The sequence below is a fragment of the Rhipicephalus sanguineus genome, chromosome 2, assembly GCF_013339695.2.
Source record: "Rhipicephalus sanguineus isolate Rsan-2018 chromosome 2, BIME_Rsan_1.4, whole genome shotgun sequence".
Classification (NCBI taxonomy): Eukaryota; Metazoa; Arthropoda; class Arachnida; order Ixodida; family Ixodidae; genus Rhipicephalus; species Rhipicephalus sanguineus.
The window spans coordinates 141,788,745-141,808,661 of NC_051177.1; the positions used below are offsets into that span (position 1 = coordinate 141,788,745).

Consider the following 19,917-nt stretch of genomic DNA (forward strand, 5'->3'; position numbering starts at 1 on the left):
TTGAGAATAATGCAAAATTAAAATCCAAATTTCGATGAATTGGGGATTTACGAAAAGTATACTTTGATAAACGCCAAGCTTCTGCCAAAAAGAAAACACCGAAAAACACCCTCGAAATACCAAGCAAAACTCCAAAAGCACGGAAGCCTAGTTATAAGTGGTCTACACTGCATTTTCGTCTGTTTTTTGCCCAGCTTTACAATGCCTAGCGACAAACCAACTGGCTTGTGTTTCCGTCCTGGTGCACCGACGTTCAGGCTCGCACTAATGGTACACCGATACGAATGGCACTTTGCACTCGGGTCTACTTGCTATGGCAGCTGCATGTCAGCACTCACAGACTGTTGAGGCTCGGGCGACGACCTCTTGCTGCGGGAGTTTGTGCAGGCGATTCCCTCGCCGTCCCCCTGAAAGTAGCAGCAATGTTAAACAGCAGACTTGGGAAGCGTGTGTACCACTTGAGTTCGTATGCAAGATTTTGACAGTTAGCCGATTTTTACACACTGGCCCTTTTCAGTGTCACATTTGCTTTTGTTCTCATTGTTTTATTAGCTGCTCACATGCGTTGTTTGTAGGCTTGTGCGAATATTCGAGCACTTCGAATATTCGAACGAATATTACAGTATTTGAATTCGCTTCGACATGAATTTAAATTATTGAAAATTTCCAAGTATTCGAAATGAATGGACATATATAAACCGCATGTAGCCCCTGTAAAGATGGTTTCACTGCAGTGCAGGGTTGCTATGCCGTGAACACACCTATCCAGGAAAATCCACACTGCCGCGAAGCCACACTTCAAGGTTAAAGGAGCCCTGCAACACTTTTCGAAGTAGCCATGGAACGGCTTCACTGAAGGAGCTTGTTGTCTCACGAATCGACCGCCACAAAAATTTTTAGAATCTGTCCAGTATGAGCGGAGTTACAAAAGGTTCTCGCGCGCTGTAATTGCTTCCTCTCTTCTCTCGTCCCAACGAAAGTGCTGGAAGCTAAGCAGGAAGGGATGGCACAGGGGAAGAAGGTGCACTTTGCGACCTTGAGCACTTTTTTTTTCGAACATGCGGCTTAATTTCAGTGCAATCGCGTGTGCATGCGGGCACGTGGAGGCCTCTGGTAGCGGCCACAGTAACTACGAGCCCGCCATGCTCAAATCAGCCAATGGCGTGGAACTCGAGTCCATGACTCGGCTATTTTGAGTAAATAGTGTCATTTGTCGAGAGAAAAGGAAGCAATTTTTAGCTGACTGAGAAATTATTGTAAATTCCAGGTCACGTGCTGCGCTATAATGTTTGACTCGAGTGTTCTCGGGAGCCTCGACTACAGAGTGGCAGTGTTTTCAGACCATGCTGAAAAAGTGTTGCAGGGCCCCTTTAAAGGAACATTACCCTCACATCGATTCATCATTTTTTAAGTTTAAAAGCTTGTTATACCGGCTTATATGCTCTAAGCATAGTAAACTTTAAGACAGTGTATTTTACAGGTTATCACTAGCATCCTACAGAAAGTCAAATCCTGCTACTATTCAAAATTGCTTCCACTTCCCTTTGAACCAAGAATAATGACATTTGCACACTATTTGTTTCAACTTTAAAAAATATTGTGCAGTATAGTTCGGTCATTACGAATATGCTCATTTTTCTTTATATGTGATATATACTATTCACATTGCTTCAAAATTATTCAACCAAATCACTATTCGCTTCGAACCTAAAATTTACTATTCGCACAAGCCTAGTTGTTTGTCATCCCTGCCTCTGTTTATGTGGCTGTTCTTTTCTGTTTGCCTGCTTTTCCTGTTCAGAATTGCCTTCGGTGGCCACAGCTCTTCATATTTTGGTGCCTAATGACTGAAGTTTAGTTCATTTTGTCTTGGGACGATCGCTATATTTCATTCTAAACCAAAAGTGGGGGGGGGGGGGGGGCGTGTCTGGGGCGTCTTTCTGCCACACAATCGTCACCTATCACATTTTTTTCATTGTGTGCTTTCCTTGTGTCTATTGTCAGCCTGGGTTGACACGGCAAAACTACATTTTATACATCCAATCTTGATGAAAAAATTGCCGCCAGTGTCGTACACTGTAGCCAATAATTCGTTGTAGTGCAGTGCATTAAAAGCGAACTTTCTAGCATTAATAATATATAGACCAAACCTAGGTTGAAATATGGTCTGTTATATACGAAAGTATGCCACACAAGGGTCTGTTGTAACAAGTGTAAACTGTATACAGAACCATGTAACGGCGTTACCTCCAACTTAGCTCCCCAATATTGAAAAAAAAAAGGGAAAAAATTCCAACAGAGGATCAACTGCATTCTATGGCCTGACACAGCATGTGCACCAGACTAGCAAATTACTGCACGCTGCATACCTATGTGTGCCGGTACTAGATGGTGAGAGCTGTATGTTCACTTCTGATACAGTGGTGCACACAAAATCACAGGCTGCGCTGGCACCAATATTTCATTGTAACTGCTGTTGCAGCCAGCTCGTTAATCAGTGCCTATGACTCGTAGGGAAGCTGCCAGGTTTTCGCAATAGAGAAGAAACAATGCGTTGCATGCAGTGTCATCAGAAGTGATAGCAAATTGCAATGGTAATAGGAATTGCTAATGTCACTGATGGCACCGAAGATGGCATGATCCACAAATGTTATGGTAAAGGTAAGCAGCACTAGCTGTCACACCGGACAAATAATCAAATGCTCAGCATGCACAAATTAATGAATATAAGGTGAAAGCGATAACAGTTGGCTTTTGTGGTGGTGGGCAAGCATGGAGCATTACAGAGGATTTCATACTTGTTGACAAGAAAAAAAAAAATTGACCGAAAGATACAGTATCGTTAAGGGTGACATTTCATCAAATTCGTGAAAGAAAGCATGGCTCTTCCACAAGCCCACACAGCATCCAGGTATGACTGCATACATTTACACGAATTAAAACCATCAAAATGATAACACTCGTGTTTAGTCTTCATGTTTCGTTGTCTGCACCTTTCATTCAGCATGTTTACCTGGCTACCACATTATTACCATGGTGTGGTGCATACCTGGTAGGAGGCAGTGGCAAGTTCGGAGGCTTCGATGCCTCAGCAGGGTCCATGGTGGCGAGCACTTTAGCCACCCGTGTCACAGGCCGGGGTGTAGTGCCCTTGTGGGGCACCCGCGTTGGCAGTGTTCCCAGGTGCTGCACGGGCTGGCCTGCCGAGAGCATTGGGGGTGCGTCATTTGTGACCAATTTCGATGTAACAGCACTGTTTAGCACTGCGTGTAGACAGTAGTTGAGGAATTGCTCTCGCATAGAGCCGTAATAAAACTAAGCTTGAAAGCGGGCCTGATGTATACAAATGACCCTACCACCCCCCCCACCTCCCAAAAAAACCTGACCAACAAAAACATGGCAGAGAGTGTGACATTGGGAGCTGTTTCGAGAGGGTGCCTTGGCCTAGTAAATGGATACTCCAGTAGTAAATTTTGGGGAAACAAGAAAAAAATTCAGCCAGTTTCAAGCCATGAAAACCGTCGGGCAGGGAAACTAAGGACGATGATGGTTATGACCGGTAAAAAATTTAGGGCTTTGCGAATATTCGAACTTTTGAATATTTTTCGGATAGTATTTGCTTTTCGATTCGATTTACACCAAAATTTTACTATTCGAAGTATTTGAACTGCCAGAAAATAAATAAAACGGTTTATAATAGTGGAAATAAATATAAAGACGATAAATCAGCATGCAGCACTGCTTCGTCCCGAGTTATGGGGTAGCAGCCGCTGCTAATGAGCAGTCGACTTGTAACGATACCACGTAACGATATATCGGTTATAACGATGGGTCGACTTAACTGTCTCATTTTATGCATTGGGGCTATGAGGAAAAAAAACATATAATGGTATGTTATCCACCGCATATCGGATACAACGATGAAAAGTTTGCTGTGGACGGCATGTTCCATTCAGAATAATCGTAACATTTACATTGATAAGTTCCTCAGAAGCGAACTATGCCGAGACAAGTTAGCGTAGGCGAGTACGTATCTACCGCCATGGCAGCACAGCGTCGACAGCGTGTCCCGGCCGTTGAAAAAGCTGAAGAGAGCATTGCGAGTCGGCGCGACGTGCTACTACATGGCGCCAGCTGTGTCAGGTTTTGTGCCTTGTCACGCGTCAAACACGGAGAGACTGAGAGGGATAAAAAAAAATGCGAAATGCAAAGCGCCGCGACCCGCGGCTCCCCGCCTTCTACCAATGGCAAGCTACTCATAGCCTGCTGAACGAAAGCGGGAAAGGGGAGAGAGAAAAAAAAGCGAAAAGCAAAGCAGCGTGGCGGCATCGGGGCGGGGCCTCTGTGGCATTCCGGCTGTACCTCTGGCTGTACTTTCTTCCCCCCCACCCGCCGTCAATCAGCCTCTCTTCCTCAGTGATCGTGCGAGCAACGTCTTGAGGGGAGCAGAGATAACCCTCAACAAATATGGCGCCGACGAAGCAAAAGGCCGTGTCGCTTGATACAAAGTCGAATATTTTGCAGGATTAGCGAACACGCTTTTAAAGTGAGCGCCCTCGTAAAAAATACGAGCTCGCCCAGTCAACGATCTCGACCATCCTCAAAGCCGGAAGCACCGCGCTTTTGAAGGCTGGAACCAGTGGCCATACCGATGAGCGGAAGAGAGTTCGGGAGCCCTTGTATGCAGACATTGAAGAGGCACTCTACCAGTGGTTCCTGTCGATCCGTGCCCAAAATGTGCGATTAGTGGGCCAATACTTGCCACAAAGGCGAAAAACTTGGCCTTTCTGCTTGGTCGGCCGAATTTCGAACCCGGAGGCGGCTGGATACAAAGATTCAAAGAGCGGCACGGCATTGTCTACAAGAACGTGGTGGGAGAAGCGGCCACTCTCGATTCAGAGGCGAAGCAGCAGTGGCTCCAGACCAACCTGCCCTTACTGATGAAGCGCTTCTCAGGCAGAGATATTTACAACTGTGATGAGACTACCCTTTTCTGTCAAATGACACCATCGAAGACGCACGCTTTGAAAGGAGATCCGTGTCCCGGCGGTAAGCGCTCCAAGGTTAGGGTAACCGTATTACTTTGTGTTAATATAAATGGTAGCCATCGGCTCAAGCCCTTCGTGATCGGGCGATCCAAGAAGCCTGTGTGCTTCAGGAATCAACACATCCCTGTGCGCTATAAGAGCAACAAGAAGGCCTGGATGACCCGTGTCTTGTTTGAGGAGTGGCTGCTTGAGATGGACAGTGTCATCGAAAGTCAGGGGTGGAAGGTGGTGTTGCTGCTGGATAACTGTAGCGCACACAACGTGTGCCCGAAGCCAATATCAATAGAATTGATGTTCCTGCCGCCAAATAAATCGGCAGGCTTGCAACCGCTGGACGCCGGCATGATTGCCAACTTTAAAGCGTTATACCGGCGACGCATGCTCGAGTGGCTCGTGTTGACGATTGACTCCTGGTACGTCGGGCAATGCAGATGGGCCCTCTGATGCCCCTGATCTGAAGATTAGCCTTTTAAAGGCTGTGCGCTTTGTTTACAGAGCGTGGTACGAGGTGAGGCAGACCATTATTCAAAACTGCTTCAGGAAAGCAGGCTCTATGCGGCACGACCAGCCTCCCTCGCCTAGTGACAGCGAGACCAGAACGGAAACTGCGGATCTGACGGAGCTCTGGGAGCATGTCGCAGCTGGTGACGAAGATAGCGGGTGTGTCGCGTCGGTTGAGGACTTCCTGATGGCAGACAGTGCTGCTTCATTCTGCGATGAACTCACCGACGAGGCAATCGTCGCGGATGTGTTGTCGCGACAGACTGTGTGTTGTGCGACGGCAGCGATAGTAGTGATGAGGAGGCTGACAGCGCCTCTATGACCCCGTCGATGACCACGCAAGGTGCACTGACATCTGTCGGCTCGCTGATTAAAAAAATGCCGCCAGAGTTTTCGCAGCAGCTGGAAGCCATGCGCACCGCGCTTGTGTAGCTCGAAGCTTCCGCGGAAGCAACTGCAGATTTAAGACTACTTCGGCGTGCCGAACCTGTGATGCGCTCTTCGAAATAAGAAATAAAGTCTTCTTTTTGACATCCTACTATCTACAATATTTATTCATTGGTGCAAATAGCGAATGCAAGCCTGGAAATACAAAAGGTACGTCTGGCGACAATTTTTTGGTGGCAGTCCAGACATAACAATCACCGATTATAACGATCATATTTTTAGGTCTTCTCGATATCGTTATAAGTGGACTGCACTGTAGCCGCTTCCACCGGTGCTCCAAGCGGTCACTGCGCGACGAGCTTGCGGGGGGGAGAGGGGTACCCGCTGTCGATGCGTAAAATGCCCATCCACGGTTTCGAGGAGCCAGCAGGCGATGAGATTCGTTGCTTGCAACAAAACACATTGCGGCTTATTCGCTGTCGCTTGTCCGCTAGCGCAACATTCTTGCCTGCAAAGTTCAGATAAGTCTCATACATCGGCACCGTGAATGGAATAAGGCCTAGCCATGACTCCGCGCAGTAAGCTCGGTTGCGATGTGTGTGGCCGCGGTGCCCGATGTTTCAAGGTAAGTCATGCTCGATCGCGCGTACGAAGAGACGTCCCGCGATGGTCTTCGTCACAAGGTGCAAAATGCTGATGGCAGACACAGCCAATCGAAGGCCTCGGAACGAACTTCAAACATTTGCTTTTCATATGATTTTTTCTTAATGGAGGACTTAGCTGAAGCGGAAAATTTGAAGACTGAGAAATTCTCTTTCCGACGAGCCCAAGATGGCGGCGCCCAGTTGCGCCATTGCGGAGCTATAATTTTTTTTACACAGAATTTTTTTTTTGCGATTACTGCAATAATATTCGCCACCTCGACAAGCCCAAATAATTTTTTACCGCACTTGTACGTAGTTTTCAGTGACGATATTTTGGAATAAAAAAACTGGCTACAGAAACTGAAAATGCAATTTCCGAAAATCTATTATTTTATTAGTTTTCGCTACACAAAAGTCACATCCTTCCTTAGGAATAAATCTGTTCTTTGACCATGTTTGTGACATGTAACTGTTCCTTTCTCGTAAGAACATATTTAGGGATTCTATGCAACTTTTTTCTGTAATTTCGCTTCGAAGTAATCGAAAAATATTTGAGAAATATTCTAAAATTATTCAAAAATTATTCGATTCGATTCACACTCAATCTTTATTATTCGAATTCGCTTCACACCCAAAATTTTGCTATTTGCACAGCTCTAGTATTTATGTTCTACTAGCTCAGGCCAGTGGCGTAGGCAGAAATATTTTTCGGGAGGGGGGGGGCACGCACTTCCGACGTGGGGTCCGGGCAGGTAAGTGTGGTTGAGTGTCATATTGTGCTCTGTATACTATGGCAGAAAAAAATTTCGGGAGGGAGGGCACGGGCCCGGTGTGCCCCCTCTGGTTACGCCACTGGCTCAGGCCAGCTAGATTTCTTTCGACTTAGTCACTAAGACGAAATGTTCGCTTCAACGAAACTATTTCCGCGCACCGTCAATTTCGTTGTAGCGGGGTTCAACTGTACGAGAATCGAGTCATGACGCTGCTGGCACATAAAAGGAAGCAGCCGACACTTTTTGAATTTTGGAAATACGTTTCTCTGTTCTACTAGCTCAGGTCAGCTATAATTTTTTTTATTTCACTACAACAAAATGTTCCCTTGAACGAAATTTTTTCCGTGTACTGACAATTTCATTGTAGCGGGGTTCGACTGCAGCTTTAATGCCCCCAACATTTATCAGGCATTTCGGTCCACGCCCAAGTTCTCGTGAATATGTTCGGTACCTGCCGCAAACCCCACTTAACTAGGTGCCAACAATTTGCATCTCGTGATAAGCACCGCTGATACCAGCAAAGTGCACAATAGATTACGGCTCTCTCGCATGGAGCATTTGGGAACAATGACTGTGGTGGTAGAGCTACCGATTCGTCCAAATTTCTGGAATGCGTGTGCGCACACGCATCACCGAATCTCTGCCGATAAGCAGTGCTTCCGCATGAAGCCGGTCATTCCTAGTGGTGTTCAGCACATCAACTCAGCTGAAACAGTCAATTCCGGGGCGCTTGCTGTACCATACGCACCATGGGCGTCCGGAAAGGGGTGCAAAGGGGGGTTGGCGGTCGCCTCCCTGTATCTAGAAGTTCGGATAATATTTTTCATTGCAGCAACAATAAGCTACACAGCTCAATTAGCACGCTCAGGTCCCGCATATCCACGCGAAACAGCCTTCAGTACTGCCAGCCAATTTGTCACTTTATACACTATTGACTAATGTTGCCGGTAATGACATGGCAGTGAAAGAAAGGCTGCCTGTGCTGAATACCCCCTTTTATATGCTTAGAGATCCTCTGCAATTTTTTTTTTTATGTGATTTTGCTTAGAAGCACCAGAAAAATATTCGATTCAATGCTTACAGTGCAGGACCGGCTATAATGCGGTTTTTTCTTACTCCCGTTTACCCTCCCATAGAACTCCATATACACGCATACCACTTATTGCGCAATCCTCCGAGATGAGACCGGTCATAATGCGGCTGCCGGAAAGTTCTCAGAGAAGAGAGGGAGCGAGCGTGATTCTCGGTGGACATGCGCCGGCCGAGGAGAGAGCGATGACTGCGTTATGAAGGAGGAGGGGATACGGAATGAACGAACAAGGAGCACAGAGGAGAAAAAAAGAAAGGAAAGGGGTGGCGGTTAGGGAGGGGGCCAGCAGTCCAAGGCGGGTGCTTTGTGTGAGAAGGGGGAGCGGTTGTGTGGGCGACGGTGAAGTCTTTGCCCCCTTTGCTTCGGCCGCTTGTCATGCGCGCTCCGCTACGAACCCCGCATCAAGTGCTCGTTCGTCCCTTTGGTTTTCTGTCAGGAAAATTAGGTGCGTCGTCATAGAGTGCAGATATTGTGCGTGCGACCTTGATTCCCCCGCAAGTGACAATGCTTTGAGATGTGACCGAGCTTTCGCCTCTGCCACCAACAGGCGGACTTACAACCTTGGAAAACTTTGTCAGGATAGTTGCCGCGGCTGTTTTCCCGACAGCGAATCAAAACTTGGTTTCACGCATGCTGCCCTCGGTTTAGCTCACAAATGCAGTCTCTTCTACGCCCGATTTCTGTGTTGTCTTGAGCAAGCTTCTCGCAACGGCAGGCCACGTTGCAACCCACACGCTAGGTGTAATGAGCGCTAGCTGCCTCATCGGTAGTGGCCGCGGACTATCTAAGTTGCGGTTTGGTGCAGAGTCAACGAAACATTTTGCAGTTGTTGCATTTAGAAGGGATAAGGTACATCTCCAATGAAAACGAGGGTGTGCGTGTGCAACACTTGAGTCATGATTCGTGGTCGCCACTGTTTTGGACATCGCGCACACGTCCGGAAAATTAGAAAGTGTGCAGAAATTTCAATTGCCGTCTGATGTATAGTTTCTGCACAGTGTGGTACCGCGGCAAAGTCCGCACAAACGAAGAGGTCCGAAAAGTTATTTGGAGACTTTCCGTTACGCTGCTTCCCCTCCACGTTCGTTATGTCGGCACCTCAGGTCTGCAGACACTTAACTGTCGAACAGCTGCCTGTTTGTCTTGTTTTGCACACGTGAAGCCTTTGAAAAATGTTTTGGTTATAGTGCTGTAACGCTTATAGTGTGGAAATTCACGAGTGGGGCGACTTACATTATAAGCGGTCTGTGCTGTATTCGAATTCGCTTCACAATCAAAATTGTGCCATTCACACAGCTCTAACTACTACTACTACTTCTACTACTTCTATTACTACAATGACGGCACAAGGTAGCCTAAAATAGCTTCAATGTAAAAGGCCAGCATGCCTCTGCTGCTTCTTTAGCCCACACACCTAATAGTTTATGTTAAAAGTGAAAATTGTAAGTCTTTCAGACCTAGCATAACTAGTGACCAACACATTCAGTCTCGAGTTGACGACTTCAGGCCATCTCTCACCTGACTGGCTTCGCACACGTGCTGCCGCATTCAGCTGTGATGCTGGCAGTGGCATGAGGCGCAAGAAGCTCTGCATCACCTCCAGCGTGGCAAATGCTCGTTGGCGCACATCAGGCCGGTATGGCTAAGGAAAGAGAGGGCAACAATAGAGTAGCAGTTCTGCCTGAACAGCATCGTGCACCATGCACCATGACGCTAGCTCATGTCGTAAAACAAGCGACGTGCTCATGAGCATGTGTGCGCCAATCTACAGCCTGAAGTCACGTTGCCTTTATCATTATGCGCAGTACGACCTTTGTGCAACTTCTTTGCTGTGTGCCAGCACATGAAATTTCTGGATTCCAATTCACCACCTAGGCCAGAAAACCAGGCTTGTGCGAATATTTGAGCACTTCGAATATTCGAAGGAATATTACACTACAGTCGATCCCGGATATATCGAACTCTGATAAATCGAATTATTGGCTATATCGAACAGTTGAGAAATCCCCTTGAATTTCCCATGCAAAAGTATGGGGCTGGTGTGCACGTATATCGAACTCCCGCACAGCGAAACATCCGCTATATCGAACGCTTCTCCGCGCCGAAGCCCAGAAAGTGCATTTTTCCTAACAACTATTGATCATTTTTCGGCCGCGTTCTTATAAGCTCCAATCCCTCATCACGCGCAGGTGACGAAATTGCATTGCTCTAGTTCGTTGCGCAGCGCGTGTCAGTTCACCGGTATATTTGACGCGCGGTTCGCAGGTTTTAACGCATGGTCTAGTGTGTTTCAAAGAGGCTGATTTCCGAGGGCACCAAAATGAGAATTCGAAGTGACTTGGCAGCCTTGTTGTAACGTTTGCATTCCCTTCCTTGTCCGCGCACGATAGCATGCGGGCCCGCAAAGCATGGCCTTCGAGATCCGCAACCTCGTGAAGTATTTTTAGTGTTTTCAGCTTTAAAACGCAGATCTCAGAGGCACGCATTTTTCGCATTTCTCGCATAAGTAGCGGCTGCCTTCTGCAAAGCCACAAGTCCCATCGGTATTGCCAACGTGTCGACGGTGGAGAAATGTTTCTTCGTGCAGCGTTGCCTCTTGCGGCATGTGTACTTCTCGCTTCGTTCTTGATAAATCATCATGCGGGAGTCTGACTAAACATTGTCTCGCTCGTAGCAATAAAAATGATGACCGGTGCTTGGAACGACGTCAAGTAAAGCACCGTCGTGCACTGTTTCCTTAAGGGCCTTGGCGCCAGGTGATGACTTTGGGCGCGTCATGATCGCCGACTGCGGCGTACGGTGCGTCAGTGAATTTTGCGACTTATTAGCGTTTCCGGGCGCCATATCGGACGGGAGCACAGCGAGTGACTTCATCGGTGCAGATAACGACGTAGCTGTTTCTGACTGCATCGATGCCGAGATGGGAGCTGACGTTGTTGGTGCTGCAGAAATGGACCCTTCGGTTTGACGATGCCAGCCGCCGCTGCCACCGCTAAACCCTTTACCGCGCTACAGAGATCGCATCAGCAGTGATGCTACCGAGGATTTCCGATTTGGAGCAATTTTTGGAGCAGCAAAATTTCCGTTTTGGAGCACTTTGGAGCAGCAAAATTTTCATCTTGGAGCACTTTGGAGCAGATAATTTTGCATCTGGGAGCACTTTGGAGCAGCGAATTTTACATCCTGGAGTGCAATACAGAAGCATATTGCATTAACATTCAAGCACCTCAGTATTATTATGGGGCTCTTATGAAGGCTAGAAATATTTCGATTCATTGCAAATCTCATGGAAAAAATCATCCCAGGAGCATAGGCGTGCGCCCCCCCCCTTAATCACCTAAGAGGGGGGGCGCAGAATCAGCCCCGTATATTGACCCTTGCGATAGCAATTATATGGACACTCTCGGCGGGTTTTTGCCGTCGCCGTTGCCGTAATTTTCCGTGTTCGTAATTTTCCGCGTTCGTCGCCAGCGAGCGCTGGCGACGAACGCGGCTGAAGCGGAGATTAAACTAGCCGGCCGTCTGTACCCGCCGCACGGACAGCGCATGCGATAACATCTTCCCGCGTGCGGGCCTGCCGTCGATTGCTCATCAAACAGAGAGGAAACGCCCCGCCCGTCTTTCGTAAGGAGCATGAAGGGACGCCAGGGGAGCGGAAGGGGGGGGGGGGGGCATCGTTTGAAGGGCGCAGTCGCTTGCGCGCGCGCTATCTCGAGGCTTCAGGAGACGGCTCGTAAACTTGCTGTGCTCTCAACGCTTACTTCGCGTTTAGAGAACTCAGAGCAAGAAAACGCTTCGGTTCCTGGAGGGGCCATATTCCCTTAAACCAGCGTTTTGTTGAGTTACGCGAGATCGGATCCAAAAGAGTTAGCTGCTAGTCTTACTTCGTTTCACAATACAATTTTTTGGTATCGCATTCATTGCTTCACTCTTAAGCGCAACTGAGTTTTTTTAACCGTTAGCTATTGAGCCCCGAAAGCGAGGGGCGGACGTGTAACATGGCGTAGCCGCTTCACTGTCGGCCGTCAGCAACGGGCCCGCTACTGACAGCTGCGCATTTGCGGCTGCTCCGACCAGGAGATATGACTTTACTAATGAGATGACATTTTTAAAAAAAGCAAGCAAAAAATTCGAATTGGAACCCTAGCAAGTGAGCTCGAAACGGCAGGGCCTTTTAAGGGGGTATTTACCGCAGAGTGAATACAAACTCGGACGTGCTGGCGGAAGGAATTACGAAAAAGCTGTTCTGGATGAAGATCCATGGATAAAATATATCTGAGGAAAAGTGTCAACGCGTTTCCACCGTTCGTGTGCTCTTCCATAAACGCGAAGCAAGGAAAATTCTATATTGTCCCATATATCTACTGCGAGCGATCTCAGATTTCATTCCGCGATGTCCGGAAACAGAAGTGACAGACATTTTAGCGGCACTCATGTAGTTATTACTGAACATTGCTTTCCTTACGTGCCGTGCGACGCTTGAAACGAGCTATCAGCAGCGTTTCTGGAACAGACGACGTCCGCCGATGAATCGCCGTCGCACTTTCTCGCTACCGATAGGCCTAGACGTCACGAGCCTCTGCGGAGAGCGCGTTTTGCTATCGAGCCGACTTGCAGAACAGAAGCTGCGTCGGCACCGTGCATGGCATTGTGGCTTACTCGGAACGCACGCGCGAGCGCTATTTATTCAGCGGAATAATTCTTGGTCCATGATTGCGACTTTATTGGCAACCCCAAGATCGAGCTGCACATGTTCTGACGCGCCGGCGGTGCGATTGCCGGTGATAGACGCCTCCAAACCCGAGACTTTGGCGCAGTTTGGCGCAAATTTCGTCGATATTATCAGGATGGCGCAGTAAATACAATTTGGCGCACTTTGGCGCAGTTGGCGCAGGAGTGGAATCACTGCATCAGCGTTCAGAGTCAATCACCGCTGTTGTGGCGGAAGGTGCTGAATTGACTTATTTGGAAAGCTTCAATGATATTGACGATGACTTGATGAATTCACGATGCGCAAGAAGCAAGACAAGTTGACGGACTTTTTTCATGCGAAATTAAGTGCGCTAACATGCAAAAGAAGTACTGGCCTTGTTCTTTAGCATATGTCAGCGAATCGTCATGTTCGCGCTTTTTACGATTTCAGAAAACTGTATCGAGGCCTGCAGTGCTTTAATTAAAGCCTTAAATGCGCATATTTCGTATTTCGAATTATCGATATATCGAACTATTTCGAGATCCCCTCCGTGTTCGATATATCAGGGATCGACTGTATTCGAATTCGCTTCGATTCGAATTTAAATGATTGGAAATGTCTCGAAATGAACGAATCGGTGTATATTAGTCCGCATGCATCCCTCCCCCCTGCAAAAATGGTTTCACTGCAGTGGAGGGGTACTTTACCGTGAATACACCTTTCTAGGAAAAATTCGCCCTGCCACGAAGCCCCTTTTCAAGGTTAAATGAACATATTACCCTCACATCGATTCATCATTATTTAAGTTTAAAAGCTCGTTATACCGGCTCATATGCTTTAAGTACGTATAGTAAATTTTAAAACATAACATATTTTACAGGTTATCACTAGGCTTGTGTGAATAGTAAATTTTAGATCCGAAGCGAATTTGAAGCGAATAGTGATGTGGTCGAAGTGAATTCGAATAGTTTATATTACATATGATAAAGAAGAATGAGCATATTTCTCAGGACTCAACTAACCAGTGCAATATTTTTAAAGTTGAAACAAGGCACATGCATATGTCATTCTTTTTGGTTCAAGGGGAAGTGAAAGCAACTGAGTAGTAGCAGGATTTGGCTTTCGGTAGAATGCCAAGTGATAGCATGTAAAATATGTTACATTTTAAAATTTATTATACTTAGAGCATGTAAGCTGGTATAACAAGCTTTTAAACTTAAAAAAAATGATTAATCGATGCGAGGGTAATACAGTAAAACCTCATTAATTCGATGAGGGTGGCGATTTGGGCTTGTTGGTATGGTTGCATGATAATTGATGGTAGCGCAGGCCAAAGACATGGACAAAAGAAGGAACATGCTGAAGACACAGCGCTGTGTCTCATGTGCCTTCTTTTGTCCGTGTCTTTGGACTGCGCTACCATCTATTATCATGCACTCATTAATTCGAACTCTTATTTCGAAATCCCGCATAAATAGAAGGATTGCTGCGGCCCTGTATTTTGCAATGTAAATTTGAGTGGATAATTTGAAGCGGCGGTCAGTACCAGCCCAGTTAATTCGAAAACTTTGGGTGCCATGTGCCAATTCCCGATCCCGATTTAGCCGCAAATCCGCAGAAACGATGACCCTTAGGAGCCACAAGGCAATGCATTGTAGCGATACTAATGAGTAACAAGTTGAGCACCCCAGCCTCACTGCTGGCAGTGCAAGAAAAAAAATAAGTAGAAGAAGCAGTCTCGTGGTCAGCTGAAATGTGCGCCTGCGGAAAAGACGTGGTGCACTGCAACACAGCGGTGACACGTGGGCAGCACGACGCATGCTTCCCCAACGTCAGTGCGTCATAATTTACCCATTCTTTCTGGGAAAATAGAGAAATTAATAAAGGGGCCGTCCGACGGAATTCGTGATGTATTCGAACCTCCAATTGGCGGTTGTTCCGGCAATTTGCGCACTTGCACTGCTGGCGGAGTACTTGCCTGCAACGCCCACTTCGAAAACTCAGTTTGAAAACTTCAATGATCATCTTTTCCACCTAGAACGCATCGCGAATTCCGTCACACTGGTCATTATTAAATTCTTTATTTTACCAGAAAGAATGGGCGAATGGTCGCATCATGACGTGCATCATGACGAGCAGGTGACATGCTGCCCGCGTGTCACCACTGTGTCGCAGCGAAGCACGTCTTTTCCGCAGGCACGCATTTCAGTTGACCACGAGACAGTTTTTTTGCCTCTTTTTTTTTTTGCGCTGGCAGCAGCGAAGCCCGCCGTTTCCCCGGTTTAGCGGCAAAATTGGGACCAGGTATTGCTGGAAAACATAACCCTTGTAGCTGCAAACTAGCAGGCACAGCAAATGACCACCTCTGATTGCTTCCAGTAATTCAAAGTTCCTTGCATCCTGCTTTTTGTATGTTTGGTTAATTCGAAAACCCGCCTAATTTGATTTTTCACAGTCCCAGTCACTTTGAATTTACAAGGTTTTACTGTGTGTTCATTTAACCTTGAAATAAGGCTTCGCAGCAGTGCAAATTTCTCCTAGAAAGGTGTATTCACTGTACAGCACATCTCCACTGTAGTGAAACCACCTTTACAGGGGGTTACATGCGGTTTATATATGTTTATTCGTTCATTTCGAATACAGTATAACCTCGTTACAACAGATCTGTTTACAACGGACATTCGGATATTACATACCAATTTGCGGTGTTATGCCGACCTCCGTATTAGTCCCATTGATTGAGCTTCGTTTACAACGGATTCTGGTACAACGGACATTCGGATATAATTGACTGAAATTTCAGGCCAGCAAGGTGGTCAGGACTCCTTTTGAGCGGACTTTTCTACCACGGTCATTAACTTCCGACTTCAAACATCGCTTAGCATACTTTCGGGACGGGAGCAGCGCACCGCGGATATCGACGTACCGATTTAAGAATGAAGGCCGCCGATCCCCGGTCTGTCAATGATCAGCTATGCCTAGCTGTAGCGACAAAAAAAAAAAAAAAACGGCGCGCAGCGTGCTTGGTGTTGCGTTAGGGACGCTGACACGCGAAATTGCGAGCCGCTGCCACCGCTTCTCCTCGCGGTCGCTGCGCGGCGAGCTTGGCCGGGGGGTCCGCTGCCGATGCGCAAAATGCCCATCCGCGGTTCTGAGGACCCAGCGGGCAATGCGATTCGTTGCTTGAGACGAAGGACATTACGGCTTCTTCGCTTTCGCATGTCCGCTAGCGCGATGTTCTTGCCCGCAAAGTTCGGATTTGGCTCGTACATCGGCACCGTGAACGGAGTTAGGCCTAACCACGACATCTAGTAGAAAGCTCGGTTGCGATGTGCGTGGCCGCGGTGCCCGACGTTTCAAAGTACATCATGCTCGATTGCGAGTACAAGGAGTTGTCCCGCGGTGGTCTTCGTCATAAGCTTCGAAGTGCTGATAAGAACCACCTCGAACAGCGGGTCCAACAAGTCAATGCTATTAGTCGCACGTTTGCGATGTTCGCGGCGAGTGCGGCGCGCTATCGTAATCTGATGATCGAGCTTCCGCTTGCAGCTGCCCAACTAAAGCGTTCCAAATTATCGTCGACCCATAAACACAGAACGAGTGCGAACGCGTCACTAAATACCGCAATTTTCGACAGCCACGACCTCGCGATGCACAAGCAGCAGACGACGATCCCGAAGCGAGCATTAACACGTTTTGGCTGCTTCTGCGGTAATACCGCAGAAGCAGCCAAAACGTGTTTTTCGTACGCTTGTTACTGAATGGAGGAGCCAGCTGAAATGGAGAACTTGAACGCGGAGAAATACACTTTACGACGAGCCCAAAATTGTGGCGCCCAGTTGCGCCGTTGCCGAGCTATAATTTTGAAAAACGCTTTTTTTTATATTTCCGCAATTTTCGCCAAGTCGGCAGACGCAAAACAAATTTTTTTATAGCACTTCTACGTAGTTTTCATTGAAGATATTTTGGAATCAGATAGAAATGGGCTACAGAAATTGAAAATGCGATTTTCCAAAAATCGCATTTGTTTTTTGGTCCCCCGTTAAAAATAAGACCATGTTTGTGACTCGTAATTCTCTCCGGTTATAACAGACCCATTCAGTGTTTACATGAAAGTCTGTTGTAACAGTACTTGGATTTTACATACTCCCTTTACAACAGACCAAAATCCTCTTCACTATGAAGGTCTGTTGTAATGGGGTTATGCTGTACTTCGAAATTTCCTGGAATTTAAATTCGTTGCTTCCACTTCCTTTGAAACAAAAAGAATGACATTTGCACATGCCTTGCTTCATTTAAAAAAATATATGTATTGTGCAGGTTAGCTGCGTCATGACAAATATGCTCATTTTTCTTTGTATATAATATATACCATTTGAATTCGATTAGAAATTATTCAATCCAAATCACTATTCGCTTCGAACCTAAAATTTACCATTCGCACACGCCTACAAAAAACCATTTGGTGAAATAGCAACACTGAGGTGGCACACTGACATCTCAGACTGCACTGCAACAAGACAACGGGTGTTAGTATTTACAGTCACTGCTGTCTCGTATGTTTAGGCTGCATTCATAATTCATTATGTAGCGATTGCCTGATGTTCTCTTATCGCACAAGATTCGTCCTCAAGTTTAAAGTTACTCTGATGATAGACATAATTGCTATATTAATTTTAACAGCATTATGCAATGCGCCCTGCATTCTCAAAGCCCTGCGAACAGCTCAGACTCGCTTTCTCGGTCTGAAACTGCAATAAGCGCTCCTAGTAGCATAGGCAGTCTTGCTGCAACTGTGAACTGTGAACTGGACGCGAGAAGCTTGATACAGGCTTCATCTGTATCGAGCTTCTCACGTCCGTCATGACATCAGTTTGCCTCCATCAGTCACGTTACCGAGTGGCCGCATTCATCACTTTTTTGAAGCATTCAATAGAATTAACCAAGCTGAGCACTGATAGTTCACTCAAAGCGAGTGTTGCTCCTAAACAAAGACATGTCCCATTACTTTTCAGTGCCAAGAAACTGGCCACAGAGACTTAAAAGCCAGACACTGAAAGAGCCTGTAATGAACATAGAAAAAAGCTGCAAGCACTTTTTTTGATGGAGTCAATCTTGCTTGATATCCTGCCCTATTCGCCATTTTTATGCGAATAGGGCAGGAAGCATCCCAGCGAGGCTGGGATGCTTCGCTTGTCACTCAGTATTGCTACAGTGCATTGCCTTGTGGCTTCTAAGGGCCATCGTTTCTGCGGATTTGAAGCTAAATCGAGATCGGGATTGGCACATGGCACCCAAAGTTTTTGAATTAACCGGGCTGGTACTGAGCGCCTCTTCAAATCATGCACTCAAATTCACATTGCAAAATACGGGGCCGCAGAAATCCATCTAATTATGTGGGATTTCGAAATAACCGAGTTCAAATTAACGAGGTGTTACTGTATTATCCTCACATCGATTAATCATTTTTAAGTTTAAAAGCTTGTGATACCGGCTTATATGCTCTAAATATAGTAAATTTTAAAATGTAACATATTTTAGAGGTTATCACTAGCATTCTACCAAAAGCCAAATCCTGATACTACTCAAAGTTGCTTCCACTTCCCTTTGAACCAAAAAGAATGACATATGCATACGCCTTGCTTCAACTTTCAAATATTGCGCTGGTTAGTTGGGTCCTGACAAATATGCTCATTTTTCTTTATAATATGCGATATAAACTATTCGAATTCGCTTCGACCAGATCACTATTCGCTTCGAATTCGCTTCGGACCTAAAATTTACTATTCGCACAAGCCTATGCAAAACAATGACAAGCAGTTCAATGAGTGTTGCTGCAGGAACTCTGAATCAGCTCACCTGCTGCGCTCTTCCCTCCCGAAATAGCTCGCGGAGGCCTGCAGTCGGCAAGAGGGCGGCTTGTGGTCGCTTGCATTCCAGAAAGTGCAAAGTGACATGGCACAACCACATGGGGTCGGCCAACTCGCAGAAAAAGTTGATCAGCTGCTCTTCCTCCGCGACCGACAGGGGCACCCGCAAAAGCTCCTCAAACAGTGCATGTGCCTCCCTTGCAGGTGCTGCAAAAAAAAAAAAAAAAGAGGGGGCGAATGAAAAAAAGAAAGCACTGTCAACCGATCTAATTTATCTACATTGTGCATCGACTTGCACATTCTGCGTACTCCTCTAAAATATGAAACTCCGATTCGGCGGTGTCGGCAAAGCAGATAGCGTTTTTGTTCAACAGAACGGAAAATTTGGCGTGTCAGTTAGGATTCATTGCAACGGGTAGTGCGAATGACGAACACTGAGATTAGCACTTATCCCATGCATTTGTTCTCCATCTTTGTCATTCGTGCTACCCTTTGCCGTGTTTCTGTGGATCCTTGTGTGCTTGGCTGGTGTACTTTTACAGCTTGAGCTGAACTAACAAGCTACTGTTTTTATCGTGAATTATAGCAAACAGACAAGAAGCCAAGGAAAGTATAGCCGATGTTATTTATAGTAACTATGATGTAAATGTGAAGAAAGTAAAGTGGACAAAAGGATAACTTGCCACCGGCAGGGACCTGACGTGCAACCTTTGAATAATGTGTCTTGATGCTCTATTATGACTCGGCGGCGGTCATCGCTCCGTCCACTTTCTTGGTTATGTATGTTCATTTAAAAACCTAGGAGCGTTAGTCAGTGCCGCTAGTAGCAATGACGGCAAGTGTGGACACTCTTTTCTGCCTGCTGGGGCACAAGATACGCGATCTTTTACGAGCTGGCAGCTGACCAATAA

General features: G+C 46.6%; 1 protein-coding gene across 1 annotated transcript in view; it reads right to left on the bottom strand.

Moving 5' to 3' along the window:
• The window catches only part of LOC119381923 (mucin-5AC), an 82,652-nt gene that overhangs the window by 60,409 nt on the left and 2,326 nt on the right, over nt 1–19,917 (bottom strand). The window contains exons 2-5 of the mRNA XM_037649674.1: nt 18,996–19,213; nt 9,962–10,085; nt 3,050–3,200; nt 339–407 (exon numbers count right to left, since the gene is read on the bottom strand). Of these exons, the coding sequence (XP_037505602.1) occupies nt 339–407; nt 3,050–3,200; nt 9,962–10,085; nt 18,996–19,213 (562 nt within the window). The remainder of the gene's footprint in view (nt 1–338; nt 408–3,049; nt 3,201–9,961; nt 10,086–18,995; nt 19,214–19,917) is intronic.